Source organism: Azolla caroliniana, unplaced genomic scaffold (genome assembly GCF_043228905.1).
Source record: "Azolla caroliniana isolate FFs.n. ecotype wild unplaced genomic scaffold, voAzoCaro1.0.p SCAF_17, whole genome shotgun sequence".
NCBI lineage: Eukaryota > Viridiplantae > Streptophyta > Polypodiopsida > Salviniales > Salviniaceae > Azolla > Azolla caroliniana.
Genome location: NW_028230452.1, coordinates 4423237 through 4440744, shown reverse-complemented (window position 1 = coordinate 4440744; position 17508 = coordinate 4423237). Strand labels below are relative to the sequence as shown.

Sequence of the window (17508 nt, the reverse complement as noted above, 5' to 3'; positions counted from 1 at the left end):
ACTTAGTGTAATACTAAGAAAGAAAAAGGATAGAACAAAATGATATCGAGAGCTTTAAGCCAAATGGTAATACAATAGCTTCATAGAAATGCAAGAAGTCTTTGGGTTTGGTTGAAGTGACAAGGGCATGGAGAAGGCTGAACTTGTTATAAAAACATCAATAGTGAACAGTGTGAGCATCATCCAGATTGAAAAACTAATCCTTGGTTTTGTCCTCACTAAAAGGTAACCGCCCAAGGTAAATAAGAAAGAACAATGAAGGCGAAACCATAAGTCATTTGTAAAGGCTCTTCCCCACCTATATGTATTAAGCCTAATCATTGTACTCATTAAAGCATGTACTATCTAGGGATCGGCAACGGCTCGGCTCAAGTCTAAACCGTTTGGCTTAGCCGGCTTGAAAACATCTTAGCGGCTTAGCGGCTCGGTTTAGGCTTGAACTTGCCTTAACGGTTTGAGCTCGGCTCGGCTTGGCTTGAGCCTCGCCAAACCCGCTCAAGCCAGGTAAACCGTTTAAGCCGTTTATAAACTTTAGAGAGAGGGGGAGAGAGACAACAGACAAGGGGAAAGAGAGAGAGAGAGAGAGAGAGAGAGGGAGACTAAACATACGATGGGAGAGAGAGAGAGTGAGTGAGGGAGAACTACACAGACGAGGAGAGAGAGAGTGAGTGAGGGAGAACTACACAGACGAGGAGAGAGAGAGTGAGTGAGGGAGAACTACACAGACGAGGAGAGAGAGAGTGAGTGAGGGAGAACTACACAGACGAGGAGAGAGAGAGTGAGTGAGGGAGAACTACACAGACGAGGAGAGAGTCAAGTCCACAGACGTGAGAGAGAGTGGGAGGGAGAGCTTGTACAATATATACTATATACTATATACTATATACTATATAGTGGATCATCTGAGAGAGAGGAGGAGGTAGGGAGAGAGAGAGAGAGAGAGGGAGCTTTCTAAACCGGTTTCCAAGCCGGTTCACAAACCGGCTCGGCTCAGGTTTGAGATCCCGTAAACGGTTTAGGCTTAGCCGGTTTGGCTTGGATCAGGCCAAACCGGCTAAGCCTAAACCAAACCGTTGTTGATCCCTAGTACTATCTTATGCATGGATGAATAGAAGCTAAGATATGATGGTGGTTTCTCTTTGTGCATCTCCTGGTTGTGGTGAAGTCTTTAAGCTATCTAATTAATCTTGTATAAGTGATTAAGTCATAGGGTACTTGCCGAACATTTTCTTTGGTAGTTAGCCTATGCATTAGTAGCTTGAGCCATCGATACTCTCTCTCACCAACAAAAGAGTAGACAGTGGTACACCACTTTGAGCTTGAGGTGGTTCTCATGAAGAACATTCGAATAAGACATAACTCTTGGTAAGGAAATCTAAGAATTGTACACTTCGACGTAGCAATATGTAGATATGTAGGTGTTATCTTTGTTGATGGTCATTTTAGCACTCAAAAAGCTTATGTAAGCAAGCATCGATCAATAATATTTTTGAACGAGAAGGGTCATTATACATACCCGAGTTAGATCATTAGAGATCTAACAGTTTAACCAAATGAATGGTGTGTGTCAATAAATGCTGATGTTCAAGTATATACCATGCTATGGTACATCATGAAAAGTAGTCTTGTCGACAACAATAACATATTGGTAATATTCTCTATTATGTTTCAATGCTCAATGCTTGATTTGAAGAAATATTCAATTGTGATGTTTGACATTGTACAGCTTTTAAAGGGAGCATTTAATATGTGTTGTTGTTTATCTTGAAGTTGTAATCTTTAGATAAAATTTTATTATTAAACTATTTGATCCAAATGTTAGGCTTCATGTCTGAAGATAACGATTGAAATTCATTGTGCATATCACCATTCATTCTAGTGTTAAACCTTTTTATATAACATTTAATTTTGATTAGGCCTCTAAATTGCTCTATAATTTGTTCACTATTCTTTTGCTTGCAGCTTCATATGCAGCTTCATGCAACCTTTGCGAGATGGTTGGACCAGCTTTTCGAACCATTTCAGCAAAACTACCACCTGGAAAATATCATCAATCCATAAAAAATTTAATGCAACAAACAAGGATTCCATAAATTGAAATTTTTTGAGCCCAACATCCATGGAACATATTTTTACATCTGATTTCTAGTGAGCATGTGTATAAAAATGCAAAAGAAGAAAAAACACAAATGCACCTGGATGATTCTCGAGAAGGTTTATTGGAGATCCGAATTCGGCGACATGGCCACCTGTACGAAGTATTAGGACACGATCACAATCAATAACAGTATCAATCCGATGAGCCACAGTGAGCACCGTGCAATCATGAAATGTGGTTCTTATTGTCACTTGTATCAGCTTATCTGTTTCTCCATCAATTGCTGCTGTTGCTTCATCCATCACAATCACAGTTGATCTGAATCAATCCGGTTAACAAAAATGGTTAATTATCATGGTAGACTTCAAAAAAGGATATAGATTTCTTAATATATTTATTCTTTTTGCCAAACAGATCCTTTGTTGAGTTAATAACTATTTATCCAAATACAACTACCAAAAACTTCTTGATATATTTATTCTTTTTCCTAGATTCTTTCAAGAGATATAGACCTATTGTTAGCAAACTATGTACCATTTTTTCCAAGGTTTTGTATCAGAGGTTACATTTATTTGATGTTTAAATCAATTTAGTAGCCTATGGACAAAAAAGACGTAGAAATTTTAAACCATCAGAAGATTTCTATTTCATACGGCTATAATTTATAATAAAAAGGGATGTATCAATGTAATACCTTCTTAACATAGATCTGGCAAGACACATTAATTGTCTCTCCCCAACACTAAAATTCTCCCCATTCTGAGTTACAACACTATCCAAGCCCCTGTCCAAGCTGTGGATCTTTGCTGAGAGATGGACACTTGATAAGGCTTCATGAATATCTGAATCCGAATACACTTGAAAGGGATCCAAATTAAACCTAACAGTGCCTTGAAACAATACCGGATCCTGTTGGTGAATAGAAAGAAATGAATTATAGCATTGCCCACTTATCACGTGTTAAAAATCATGGATATCAATGTGGTTGATATGTTGAAGTTATATTTGACAGGTAAAATGTTTTCTAAAAAATAGTTTACCAAAAATCATTTAATGCATAAATAAATAGAAGGAAAATAAGCTACCCATAACTACAACTGTTAGAGCTAGATCCTACTGTGAGCATGAGATAAGGATATAATAGATAGAAAAATAAGAGAGGAGAGAGAAAGAAGGGTGTCGATCCACCCAACCACCCCCGAGCGAAGGGATCGAGACGAACTCGAGCCTCGATTGATGTCCCATACCACCTTTGTGGCGTCAAGTCATACCTGGTACTAGTGCGTTCGCTACAAGAGTTGATCCACCACAAGGACAGAGTCTCGACATAGTTGATAATGTGTCAAATGAGGGTAGCTAGGCCTCATATTTATAGCCAAACCTAAGTCCCCCAAGCAAGTTCACATTTGGCCTTAATGGGTTGTCTCAATCCCAAGGATTAAAAGTAATCCTTCCCTTCTTTACACTCTCGTTTAACCCTCACACTTTCTCCACGTGTATAGAATAGTAGGATACAATCTTACCACGGGATATTATATGGTTCATGCCCATAACAACAACTATATGAGACCTAACATTACATGAGCATACCCATATGATACTTAACATTTTGGTGTAGTGACTAACCTGAGGAATTATTGAAAGTCGTTGGCGTAAATCATCAAGGCCAACATTCTTTATGTTTATGTTGTCAATGAATATATCCCCAGAGCAGTTCTCATTTTCTACAATGCGGAAAAGAGCTGCAACCAAGCTTGACTTGCCGGCACCCGTCCGCCCTAAAATCCCCACTTTCTCTCCTGCATGGACCTAGTCAAAAAGCCCATGAAGGATAAAGTAAGGTTTCTATATACCCCCATAGGAAGGATTGATCTAATTGTTTTTTCTCATTTCTTTTCTTTAATGCATTTCTATTGTCTTTTCTAATCCGTCTCTATTTTTCTGCTTTACCTTGAATGAGATTCCATTTAAAACTGGTGGCAATTCCACTCTATAGGTCATGGAATACTCTTTGAACTCAATTTCTCCTTGTGATGGCCAATTTTTATCAATAATTCCCGGTTGGGTTGTCGGATCTGCTTCAGATGCAAGAGTAGCGTACTCTTCAATTCTTTCTACGCTTGTCAAATAGTTTTCTGTTTCTGCTGCTTGCCGAACCGCAAACTGCATGAAGTTGGTCACTTGCAAGCTTTGAATTAATACAACACCTTCACACGAAAACATAAACACTCAATAAGAATAAGAAGCCTAATAAATTCAGTGGATAACAAATTATGCGGAATACCCTTCTTTTTATCTTCCTAATCACGTGTGATAGTATAATAAAAATTTAACAGAGGTATAACATTATAAGGATGTCTTAGTTCACATATCTTTTTCAGGTAGGTAGGGTCTTAACCTTTTATGTACACCCTGAAGAAAAACATCAATATCCTTAGTTGGGAGAAAACTAGGTATTTATACTCCAACTACCATGTGTGCCACTTGAAGTGTAAATAATCTCCATTCAAATAATGTTATGATCTTCAAAGTAGGTAAAAAAAATCCACTTATCATTTGGAAATACATGCTTCTAGTCACATCTCAACGAAGCCGTGTTTTGTGAACCAAGTTATCACTCCCTCGGTGGCACAAATCTCCTGGCTTGTTCGGTGGAGTACAAATACATGTCAGCACAAACTTCAACACTATTTCTAATCGTGGATCTAGTGTATCTGAGAATCATCTATGTAGGCCACAATCCTTTGAGAGATGATGATAGTATTTTTCAGCTTGATCTGTATGTTAGAGCTACCATATGTAGCCATTTTTATGATAGAAAATTTTCTATGCCCCTGGTAAAAAAGGAATCTAAATTGTCCTATTTTTCTTCTTTATTGAATGGTACTTCAAGACTCGTGCAATTTTAGGACTAATAGAATTCGTTCACAAAAATATTGTAGGGAAAACAGCAATGTTCAATAAATAAGTTATGTCACTGTTGCTTATCTGTATTTAGCAAAAGGTTGTAACGTTGTACCTGCTAGCCCCGGAGAGATTGAGTGCCTAAGAACAAGCACAAGAATTGATGCTAACATGACACATAAAGTAGTGGCAAAGTCGAGTTGTATTCCCAACCAACGTGCTACATGGAAAAACATAACAAATGGTCGATGATTTGCATCTATTAACGATATAAATTTCTCATGCATCTCAGATTGTGCGCCGTAAGCTCGCACAGAAACAACACCCTGCCATAAGCATTCACCCATTAAGATAAGAAACATAATAGATGAATATTACAGTATATACAAGTGTATAGCTTGCTCAGCTCAACACAAACTGTTATTATACTGTTTTTCTATAATATCCTGCATTGTGTAAATACATGCATCTGCATGGAAGCCCCTTACAAGGTAAACATCCAAGTTATGAGTAATTGAAGTTTCATTGTTTATTTCTATTATACTTTGAAGTATAAATATCTACTTCAAAGTCTTGTTTATAATAGAAATAAACAATGAAACTTTAATTACTCATAACTTGGAGTAAGCCTTGTATAAATATCCTGCATACTTTGAAGTAGCTATTTATACAAGATGTACTCCATTAAAGCAGCCGGATTAATCTGATCTTGATATGTATAATCCATATCCACTTACTATCATTACCATGTAGGAAATAGCAAACACGATACTTATGTGTTAACAAGGAACCTCAAATTCAACTTTTTCCAAGCAGCATTTCTGATGTAAATCAGCATCTCTAGATCACTGACTCCCATAGATATACGGTGCTTATTTGGTCATACATTGGCCTTGCCCTCTAATCCTATAGGTGATGTTATTTTATAGATAATATGGTTGCTCAAATATTTAGAAGTGATCTTTCAATCAGTCATGAATATTCATCTTCCATAAGATATGACAAAATAGTGTTTGTAAATTCTACTTTTGCAATCCATATATGTCAAAAAAATTTAATTACAATCAGGAGATAAGTCACACTGCACAGTTGGCATGTTTAACTTTCAATCCATCTATGATCAAATAAATTATGTTTAAAGAAAGAGGTCTGGTGAATGAAGCATTACAAATATCACCTGCTGATTAGAGCTTATTTTCATCGCCTCTATTTTAAAAGGACTGTTGGGCAACATACAGAAAGCAAAATCTTTATTGTAGACTGTGTTACCTGGAGTGTCTGGGAAAAGTGGGCATACACAGGTGACCTTGAAATTGCTTCAAGTCTCTTAAGTTCACGGGAGATGACTACGTATCTTCGTTGAACATACATGAAGAAAAGGATAAAGGGAGGAAACGTTAATAAAAACCATGGAATGAGCACTCCAATCATCAATAGGCTTCCAAGGCTCAATATGTAATACTCAAGCATTTGCTGCAATTTGGCAACAGAAGATATAAATTACTCTTTTAATGCTTTCCCCATTAACAACAAATAACAACTGGAAAACAAACCAGTCCTTACCTGGGCTGTGATGGGTAATACCTCATCAACTAAAGATTGGTCCTTGCTGAAGCGATTCAAAATTCTACCTGTCACATTCTGCATGTTGAACTGTATGAGTGTGTACACTTTCATCCTATAATTTACTGATATTGATATGAGTTTGAAAAAATGATGGGGAATTAATTGTTTACTTGATCGAAAAAAAGTTGTGGTGCACGAAGCACTCGTTCTGCCATCTGATTATGCATTTTTATAGCTGCAATCATCGTTGCATAAGTAAATAGAAGGGCCTTGGAAATAGATAATATGGTTGCTCCAATTGCAAAGCTTGCATATGCTATCAAGTAAAGATCCTCAGATAAATGGTATTTTCTTTCTGTCCACACACTCAACCAGTAAACTACCATGATTCGCACAGATTGAGCAATCATAAACGAAATCAAGACCAGAGAGAAAAAGACAAGTCTGCATAAAAAAAAAGGGTTAGTAATGGTTATGCAACTTAGAATGATAAATAGCTTCAATTGTTAAGGACATAGAAATCATCAATTTCCTAGAAAAACAGGTCTTGGTCTATCCAGAAGGAAAAAAACTGTATCCCCCACCCCAATCATAATGTAAGAATTGCATACTTTTGCAAACATCTTGTTCCAGAGTACACTTAGTTTTTGATATTATACACTAAACATGTGAAACACTTGGGAACATGTTAATATATTATATGAAACATCAATCTATAGGGTCTTCAAGAAGTAGAAAGAGGACAATAAGTGCACAACAGTATCTGCAAACAGGGTTTGAAACATGATCTTGTAATCAGTAATTATAATGCTCATTGATATGTATGCAAAGTTTGGATTACTTGAAACTGCTCAAGTAGGTTTTTTGACCATGTTCCAGATGGATTGGTAATCTCTTGGAATGCACTGCCCACTCGCTATACTGAATTTAACAATTGTGATAAGGTCTTTGTTATCCCCACAAACTTCTTCATTGCTCTGGGCATCAGATGGGACACTAGCTGATAATACTTTATTCTTGCAAGAATCGGAGATGCACAAAAGCATTGCCCTTATATATTAGAGTCAAATTAACATGCTTGGTTGACAATGATATACCTTCAAATACAAGCATTATCAGGTGCAAGAGAAGGATCACTATTTTGGCACTGTTGGGGGCCGGGGCTTTCAGTGAGGTGCATGAAGATGGATCAATCAACAAGGAATTTCAAGATTTTTAGGAATTGTTTACTGAAGGAAAAACTATTCCAAAGGAATCGGTATTTTTTCTTATAAAGAGATGCAAAAAAGAAGGAAATCTGGCTTGTGCTAAGCAATTACATAACCTTATTATAAAAATGGTTTGTTAGCAGACATCACTATTGCAAATCAGATGATAGACATGACAACCATACAGTTGCAAGTGGTTATGACTTGAATGTCTTTGTGAGCAATGTTCTTATAGACATGTATTGCAAGTGCAAAGACACTGACAATGCAAGGAGATTATGAAGGAATGTGAGATGCATGCTGAGATTTGAAAGAATGGGACTGCTGGATGAAACATTTTTCTTGGATATGCCGAACATGAATAAGATTGGCTAGAAAGTTTATTTATCTTTACCTAGAAAGATTTGACTACAGTCATTCGACATGGCTATACAATATTCGTTGTAATATTGGATTATCTTGTATATTGTCCACTTTAATTTTAATGCCAATGGAGGATAGTTTTTTATGGAAAATAAAATAAAATCTATAGGGTCTTCAAGGAACAGGTCTAGATTCCATATCCATGAGATTATCATTATAAATGCAAATTGTATATGAAGAGATTCAAATGTCAAGACATGGCCTGCTAAACTAGAAAACAGGTAATGGGAAGAAAATTGATGCAAATAAATAAATAAATGGAAAACAAACAGAACACATGTAAAGTATCTTATAGCATGAAAACATCAGTTCAGCCTGTCTGGAAACTATCAAACGTTTCTGCCATTTATAGGATTAAGAACAGGCTGTTTTCCCTCACAAATTTGTTCATTTCTTTGAAAGCCTGGGAAAAAAATTCTTTAGATATTTCCAGTTTTTCTTTTGGAATTTTTCTGCTGCTATTTTGAGTTTTCTGAAGGTTTTCGAAAAATACATGGAAGGTTATATGAAAAAATGCATCTAAATTTGTACTGAATGATATGAGGATGAGGTCATGCATTGTTCACAGTAGGCAAATGGATGGACATTATTAATATGCGTAAGGCTAGAGATGGGAAGAACTCCAGGCAGATGATCATTTCATTGATACGCAACAATCTCCGATAATTTGGCACTACAATCAGATAATATACATCCCTGTTTTGGTAAATAAAAAATTACAGCTCAACCTCTTTGCCCATAAGGAATGTGACCATCCCACACTCATACTTACTCTACCCACATTCTCTGTGTTGCTAATGTAATAACTCTCTTTGGTTCTCTCCTTGAACCAACTGTTAATTAGAACCTTTGATTCTTTTTAAATAAAGTTCATAATAGAATTTTCTACTTGGCTCTGCATCTGCAATGGTGAACTGTTCGTTTCATACTACAGCTTATGAATGGTTTCATTTAGAAAATAACTATTCATCACTTGGTTTGGTTTCTTTCTCTCTACTGTTATGAGTTATGAGTTACTCAAGCAGAGTAACAGGGTTTGTATAAATCAAGACCTATGGGACATGATCAAGATTACAACTGCTAATGCCGTAACAATGTTACTACATAAATGATATGATAATCAAAGCTCCTAAAAAATAGCGTAAACCTTGAAAAACAATATAATAAATGAAAAAGAAAACTAAAAGGGACAAGATTATACCCCCCAGATGCTCGTCCATAAGCTATCCATGTTGATGCATGCACAGATCCTTCAACTTTATTTTCCATCACTGTAGCCCTGTTCTTGATATCAAAAATATGTGATTTGATGTTTTGCGATTGCAACTTTTCTTCTCTCTCGGGAAGAGCCTCCTCTTTCATGATCATTTCATCAACATCCATGATAGAATCATACTCATCATTTTGAAAATCATGTGCGGATGAACTTATGATATTTTCAATCTTTTTTGGATCAATCGATTCAAATGAGTCTTCCTCAACACAAGTTACATCTAGCAAGTGGCCATTTTCCATTGAATAGATGTGATGACAAACAGAAAGTGCTGTCTTATTATGTGTCACTAAAATTACTGTTTTCTCTTTCAGTATTCCATTCAGAACATTATCAATTAAATGTTTTGCTGTAGGCACATCAACAGCTGCAAAAGGATCATCCAACAGAACAACAGGGGCTGAACTGTAGCAAGCTCGTGCAAGACTTACACGTGCCTTCTGGCCTCCACTTAGATTAATTCCTCTTTCACCCTGATAGAAAAGAGGGTCGTTATAACATTATTCAGATGCATTAAGACCATACTAAACAACAATGATTCATAGAACTGTTTTTCGTTGTAGCAGATTATTATCTAGCAAGGGAAAGGTAGCAGATAAATACGTAATGTTACCTATGAGAGATTATATCAGCAGTGATAATTATTTAGAGCACAAGAAAGCTTATTATAGAACTAGGAAATGCATAATTTTAATACCAGATTTGTGACTAGATTTTTTGGGTCAAAAGAGAGAGTATTACAACATTCTTTAATCCTTGATCAAGGATAATCATGTGTTTAGAATTATCATCATGTGATAGGGGGAGTTGTAGAGATGCTAAATTTCCATGGAATGTAGGCATAGATATCTCCATTTGGGAAAATCTAAGTATTTACATAATCAGAGAATGAGTGGTTTGAGCATCATCATCATTGAAGTATTCAGAGGTAATAAAACAATTATTGAGAAGACATACAATTTCGGCATCATGACCACCGGCAAATTGCAAGATATCAGTTTCTAAAGCACAAGCAGCAACAGTTCTCTGGTAACGTTCGGGATCATAAGGACTTTGAAACACTATATTTCTCCGAACTGTATCATTAAGTATCCAAGGTTGCTGAGGCACATAAGCCACATCACGTTGAACAAATACTTGTCCTTTTAAGCACTGTAAGGAGCAGTAATAATCTTCATTCACAGATATCAACCAACAAATAGATTTTCTGATAGAATTAAAAACAAAATGCATAATACCTGCATTTCACCTAAGATCCCAAACAAGAGCGAACTTTTGCCACTTCCAACGGCACCATATATTCCTATCAGTTTACCTTTCTCCACTGAAAGTTTGATATCCTCTAATACTGATTCTTTTGTTGACTTGTTTTGGGTATCATGAATCTGTGTGGATTGAAAATCTTGAATATATCTCTCTGCTTTATTTTCTAGTTCAATGTCTATATGTACTTTATGGAAACTCCCTTTGCTTGCATCAGATCGTTGGTTCATGTCTCTAGATTTGTCAGAGATTATAAGTTTCTGTGTTTTTCTTAGCTCCCATGAAAATGAACAATCTTTGACCATGATGGCTTTATCTGGATATTCCTCCGCTATGATCTGCATCCAATAAGTAGTGTCATTAATGAACAAAACCATAACATGGTGAAGATGAACCAAACCAATTATAGATATGAGATTGTAATTGAACTAGAGAATATGGTGCCAACTGATGCATTGTCTTCTCCCATGATAGAATTGTCTCCTCTATCCAAGCTAAGTAGCTTCTGCAAACGATTCACTGCTACAACTGCCTCATTGCCGACTTGAATACCTGTATACCTTAACAATATTATAAGTTTTTCATTTCATGTACTTCATCATGGATAAATGTTTTTGAAATAATAATACTACTTTAGATTTGTTATTCTCACGGAGAAATGGTCTGGTAAGAGTTACCTAAAGGTGCTATTGAGAATGTCCGTACAAGAATGCTAAATAATGCCAGAATTGTGAATGCTCGACTTGCTGGCATGAAGCTTCCATCATGAATTGCATAATATGTTGCAAAAGTCAGCAAAGAAGCCAAGGGGGTAATGCAATCCTGTGTCACGACAGACAGTATAAAAAAAGTGCAACAAACATTACTCTATAAACAGTGATAACAAAGCTAAACAAGGAATTATCTGTTAACAGCACTAACATTGCATTCAAGAATTTTGGGAAAGAGAGAGCCAAAGAGACAAATCAGATATGTGTACGTGATTAGACAATTTATCGATACCCTTATAGTAGAGGTTGCTGATCGTATAAAAGAAGACTTCCTTATTTTATGGATCTCATCTTTTCGCAAATCAGCAATGCGACGTAGAAAGGGGGCAACCCAGCCATTGTATTTTATCACTCTGATTCCATTCAAAATTTCACTTGTTAAATGTACACGCTCATCAGTATATTTAACTGCCTTCCTCCGTAACTTCCCGGACATTCTAGCCATCCAAATCTTCACAAATAAAGGGATACATTAGTAGCATTTCTGCGCCTCTGATATATAATAGCAGATAGAACACTACAGCTCTACATGTCCATCATCAGGATCAATGCACATTTACAGTTTTCTATATTTAGTGGTGATAAAATCAGAGATGGAAGATCATCATTTCATATAACACAATCAATCTTCTTGGTACTTGGGAGATATTATCATACAGTATCCCAATTGTGTAGTCAGTAACTCAAGTTACTTCCATATGAAAAACAAATATCTGACCTCTTTTTCTAGAGCAGCATCATAATATATTTTCATACTACAGAATTAATAAATAAGAAAGAGATATGGACTCACCTGCATTGGTATGGTTAAAAATGATAGAATTACGCCAGGAATTGCAGAAATGCCAGCCTCTATTATAGCTAGTATACCGACTGTGACAAGTTCAATAACACTAAACCAAGCTGCGACATCATGAAGTTATTTTATTGAGATTCATATATTACATATTAAAACATCTACGCTGAAACACACTAGAGATATAGATCTCCCAAGTAAAATCATCATACCAAAATGGAAGTATGTTGCAGCATCAACCAGCTTTTGAGTGTCATTTGTGACCAGATTCAACATCTCTCCACTATTTGCTCCAATCAAAGAGACAAATTTCGTTCTTAAAATCTGCAACATAAAAGTAGTGAAAATCCAAGAGATATGGCAAAAAAAAAATCATTTTGGTCTGTTTATTTCAGAAGACTTTTAAGGAGAACCAGGTTAGTACCCGTTAACCTACCAAATTGAAAACTGCCACGCTCACAGTTGAACGAATCTTCATACCAACTTTTATGCTCAATGCAAGGCATAAGTGATGTGTTATGCTTGCAACAATTATTGTTAAGAACATTCCAATAATAAGTAGTATTCCCCACCACAATTGAAAGTTGTGTCGGTCTGTTATAACGTTTATCATCGCTCTCAATATGTAAACCTGAATATTTTAAAAGAAATCTGTTTGATATTTGGGTTGGAAAAAGATGACGTCTCCTCTTATACATATAACATGCCACTCCATTAATAGGCATTACAGCTTACCACTCCACTGAGAGGCTTGCTTTAGATGTCCAAATTTCAATGTTATGTACATAGTAAGTCAGCACATCATTTTGCAACCAATGAAACAATATAGCATCACTTACTATACCTCAAGAAAAGATGTATTTGAAAAAAAGATGGAAAATATATATGTTACTTCAAATATAAGACTCTGTTATTTACCTCAAGAAAAGATGGAAGATAACAAAGTTAACACAGTCTTCAAATATAATGTATTTCAATGGATTTGACAATTGATTCACACCTACACAAAATAGATTCCATCCAACATATGCTTCAAAATTATTGAAGTACATTGCTAGAATGTTAAATAAGCTGTGCTTGATCATAATTTCAGCATTTTATAGTTTCATATGAGCAACACCCATGCTGGTGTTTTTTATTATTTTTCTATCACAGGACAAAAGTTAGTTCTTTATCCAATCTCAAGTAAATTTTTAATAATTCATATATATCAAGTTACGATATTTCAGGAGATATTCTGATATGATATGCCTTGGGTATGAAATATTCCTCAAGAAAGGTCAGCAAAATGAATACCTTTAAACTTGTAATTATTTTGACATCAATGATTTTTCTCCATGCTTGGACACTATCCATGGTACAACCCATAACTTACCTGAAGTACTACTGCAGCTAACCAAATCGGCTTGCAAATTGAGACTTTAGCAAACTCAATTCCAAAGGAGTGCCATAGGAGCTTCCAAATAGATGGAGTGGCATCCGGGTTATTCAATATTCTTCTCTCTTTTTCAATGGCCTTATTCCAAAGTTGTTCACAGTGAGCTGTTGTTTCCTTTGGGTTCATGTCGTATAGGTCTTCAGCCTGAAACATTAAATAGCATCATAAATTTCTGGATCAACCTTAGGTCATACCACGCACACAAGTCTAATATAAGGAAACAGACATCTCCACGCAGAGAAAGTCATAAATCTACACCCAAAGAATGGATGGAGAGTCATATAGGACCAAAACTTTGATACGAGAGAGACATTGTCACAATGTTGTGTGAGATATCTATGTACTTCTGTGTGTGCCATCTAGACTACTTGTCAGTATTTGTAGTACCGATGTAGAGAGGACTCAGAAAAATATTTTGACCCTCTTGCCAAGAAGACTAGAGGCAGAAATACCTTACAAGGGTCACAAATACTAACTAGTATTGATACAATGTATAAATGTTGAGGCCTTGGCAATGAATGCCACAACATCTATGACAACAAAATTGAATCCACCTTGTCTCACATTAGATAAGTTGAAAGGTATCAAAAGGACAGGCTTGTCCTGTTGTTAAAAGCATTAGAAGCAACATTGGATAGGAATTTTTGCAATTCATTATGTAAGTCTAGAGAGTTTTGGCATAAGCTGAATACGGTCTCAATTATAAAACCTCTTGAACTCCTCCATAAAATTAATTGTATGTGTAGAAAACACATGAAGTTACCTTCATAACAAGTATTTATTCGCTTGACATAGGGTTAAATCTAACATACAACTACTTAATTTCCCAATTCCTAACTAGAAATTGCATTATCATCTACAAAACAGTAAATGTCCGGCGTGACTTTTGAGTACATCTATGTACAGATATCGATATATGTTGTTGACCCAGAAGGATATACATATAGAGAATGCCTATGTAAAACATTGGAATCCATCAGATAAGGAGAGTATATACATATAGTATCAAGTGTTTCATATGAAGTGATATTGATGACTACAGCAACCCAGAATCTCATTGCAATCAATTGGAATCCCATGACATCTTTCCAATCACTTACAGAAGTTGTGTCTCAATTCTACTATCAAATGTTGACCCAGAATGATATAGAGAATGCCTATGTGAAACATTAGAATACAACAGACAAGGAGATTGAATATATACATATAGTATCAAGCGTTTTATATGAAGGGATATTGATGCCTATAGCAACCCAAACATCTCATTTCAATCAATTGGAATCCCATGAAATCTTGCCAATCACTTAAAGAAGTTGCATCTCAATTCTAATATCAAATATTGACCTAGAATGATATAGACAATGCCTATGTAAAACATTGGAATCCATCAGACAAGGAGAGTATACATATGGATTCCCAATATAATTGAGAGTCAAAAATTACTCTGATCGAGTGACATTTACAATTACAATCATATCAGAGCAGTAGCAAATCGATTGCTCTCCATTTTCACTAGATTCTATCAGTCTTTTGGATTCCGATCCAGGCCATGAATATTTGTTCCTTGTGTCATTCATGAAGATTCTGCTAACCCTAACGTTGTCTTTTTAAAAGTTCTTTAGTCACGGAAGAAAAGAAATGGTTTAGTGGGTGATTATGCCAGGCTAACCCAGACATAGTCAAACAAATTAGTATTATGGTGACAGATACACTGTTCCACATATTTCTCTATCTCGAAACAAAGTATCTCTCTTATGCATCCTCATGAGTGCTAAACACCATCTTCTTTCTTTTTTTCCCTAGTTCCATTTTTCCTCCAACTCTCATTTTTCTTCATATTTCTTATTACAGTGCAGTGCATCTTCTGCAGATTTGCCAACAGTCACAAAAAATATGTCAAACATACGCCTCTTAGATGTGAATGTCTATCTACTCCGGGAACGAATTGAGGACTTATCGAACAATGAGGCCATATAACAGTTCTGCAGATTTGCCAACACTCACAAAAAAAATGTCAAACATACGCCTCTTAGATGTGAATGTCTATCTACTCCTAGAACGAATTGAGGACTTACCGAACAATGAGGCCATATAACAAGTCTGCAGATTTGCCAACAATCACAGAAAAAAATGTCTTAGATGTGAATGTCTATCTACTCCTAGAACGAATTGAGGACTTATCGATCAATGAGGCCATATAACAAGTATAATGCCCCCTGTAGACTGTATGACACAAATCACACATGACCAGATTCCCAACAAGTTTCGACTTTGCCCCCTCCAAATCATTTTACCTTATAATTTAACCTTTACTTCAACATACATATGTACAAAAACGGATCAAATATGAAGCAATCATTTCATGATTCATGATGACCATGATGCCCATAAGCTAACTAAGCTATGCAGATGATGAATGACCATGAGCAATGCTGATAGTAAGGACAAAGATGATGATATGATGATGGCATCATCCATAACTAGTATGATGCAGATGCAGATGGACCATAACTATCACATTAGCAAATTTAATGATAATGTGATTAGGACCAAGGGTCATGCGTAGCAATGATGATATTTACTGTAAATGACCTGGATCGTTTTGGAGTTGCCGAGAGCGATGAAATCATGGAGCCAATGCCACGTCAAAAAGCTCAAGATGGATGCCTCCAGCTCTGGACTTGGACCTCCACCCATATCTTCCTATCTATGTACTGAGCTCTTCTTATATATACTAATTACCCAGATTTTCTGATGTTCTTATCAATTGCTGATAAATAAATCACTTGTTAATGATGATTAGTACATTTTGATGAATGAGCTCCTCTTATATATTATATTAATTACCAAGATTTTCTGATGTTCTTATCAATTGCTGATACATAATCCCTTGTTAATGACGATTAGTATATTAATTACCAAGATCTTCTGATGTTCTTATCAATTGCTCCTAATAAATCACTGGTTAATGATGTTTAGTACATTTCGAATCTCGATGAATGCGCTCATAATATTGTCATACAAGAAAAATATAAAAAAATATAACAGCAACAATAGCCAGAATATTAGGGTTGGGATTAAAAGTTTCTGATGGTTCTGGACTTCATCATTTCATCATCAGGATTATCTGCACACTTCACATAGCATACATGCATGCACGTATATATATATATACACGTATATATACGTATGTATATGTATATGTATATGTATGTGTATGTGTATATGTATATGTATGTGTATATGTACATATATGTATGTACATATGTATATGTGTGTGTGTGCTATGTATGTGCATTTGACCATGTGGACATACATACATACATACATACATACATACATACATACATAAGTCAATGATGTTCTCATGAATGATCATTACATCATACATGATTTCATGAATGATCTTTTAACATTATGATGAATCTGAGGTCATATAAGGATGCACTCTCACGACACTTCCTGCCTTATTCTTCCCGATCCAAAAATCGTTCTTTATCGACCGATCCAAAAATCGCTCTTTTACCGTCCAATCCCCAAATCATTCCTTTATCGTCCGATCCCCAAATCGTTCCTTATCATCCAATCCATACCGCTCTTTCCAAATCGATCCATACCACTCTTTACCGCCCGATCCCCAAATCATTCCTTATCGTCCAAATACCAGATTGCTCTTTATCGGCCAAATTGAATCCAAGTCGTTCCTTATCGTCCGCCCGATCCATACTGTTCTTTACCAACCAATTCCCAAATCATTCCTTATCATCCG

The 17508-nt window shown here is 35.8% G+C and overlaps 1 protein-coding gene across 3 annotated transcripts; it reads right to left on the bottom strand.

The window, feature by feature from the left end:
• Positions 1 to 1646: 1646 nt before the first annotated feature.
• LOC147852919 (uncharacterized) lies at positions 1647 to 16477 on the bottom strand. 3 transcript variants are annotated; one of them, XM_087332732.1, is made up of 20 exons: positions 16332 to 16477; positions 13677 to 13883; positions 12738 to 12932; positions 12514 to 12625; positions 12299 to 12408; positions 11738 to 11956; positions 11413 to 11557; positions 11184 to 11287; positions 10711 to 11073; positions 10430 to 10624; positions 9401 to 9945; positions 6739 to 7012; positions 6566 to 6643; positions 6272 to 6475; positions 5118 to 5328; positions 4049 to 4305; positions 3725 to 3907; positions 2793 to 3007; positions 2196 to 2416; positions 1647 to 2037 (listed from the first exon to the last, which is right to left on the bottom strand). In XM_087332732.1, exons 1-20 carry the CDS (start codon positions 16434 to 16436, stop codon positions 1931 to 1933), a joined length of 4050 nt encoding a protein of 1349 aa, XP_087188858.1. In that variant the 5' UTR covers positions 16437 to 16477; the 3' UTR covers positions 1647 to 1930. The 3 variants fall into 3 exon arrangements, with proteins under 3 accessions (XP_087188858.1, XP_087188860.1, XP_087188859.1); XM_087332734.1 differs by lacking the exons at positions 1647 to 2037; positions 2793 to 3007 and having other exon boundaries at positions 2250 to 2416; XM_087332733.1 differs by lacking the exons at positions 1647 to 2037; positions 2196 to 2416; positions 2793 to 3007 and adding an exon at positions 3039 to 3211 and having other exon boundaries at positions 3674 to 3907.
• Positions 16478 to 17508: the final 1031 nt, after the last annotated feature.

Excerpts from the sequence above, each read along its gene's own strand:
- LOC147852919 (XM_087332732.1), bottom strand. The coding sequence starts at position 16,436 with ATGGGTGGAGGTCCAAGTCCAGAGCTGGAGGCATCCATCTTGAGCTTT. Across the intron at positions 11,558-11,737 it reads CAGCAACCTCTACTATAAGG|GATTGCATTACCCCCTTGGC; the intron begins GTATCGATAAAT and ends GTCGTGACACAG. Across the intron at positions 5,329-6,271 it reads ACTTTTCCCAGACACTCCAG|GGTGTTGTTTCTGTGCGAGC; the intron begins GTAACACAGTCT and ends TGCTTATGGCAG.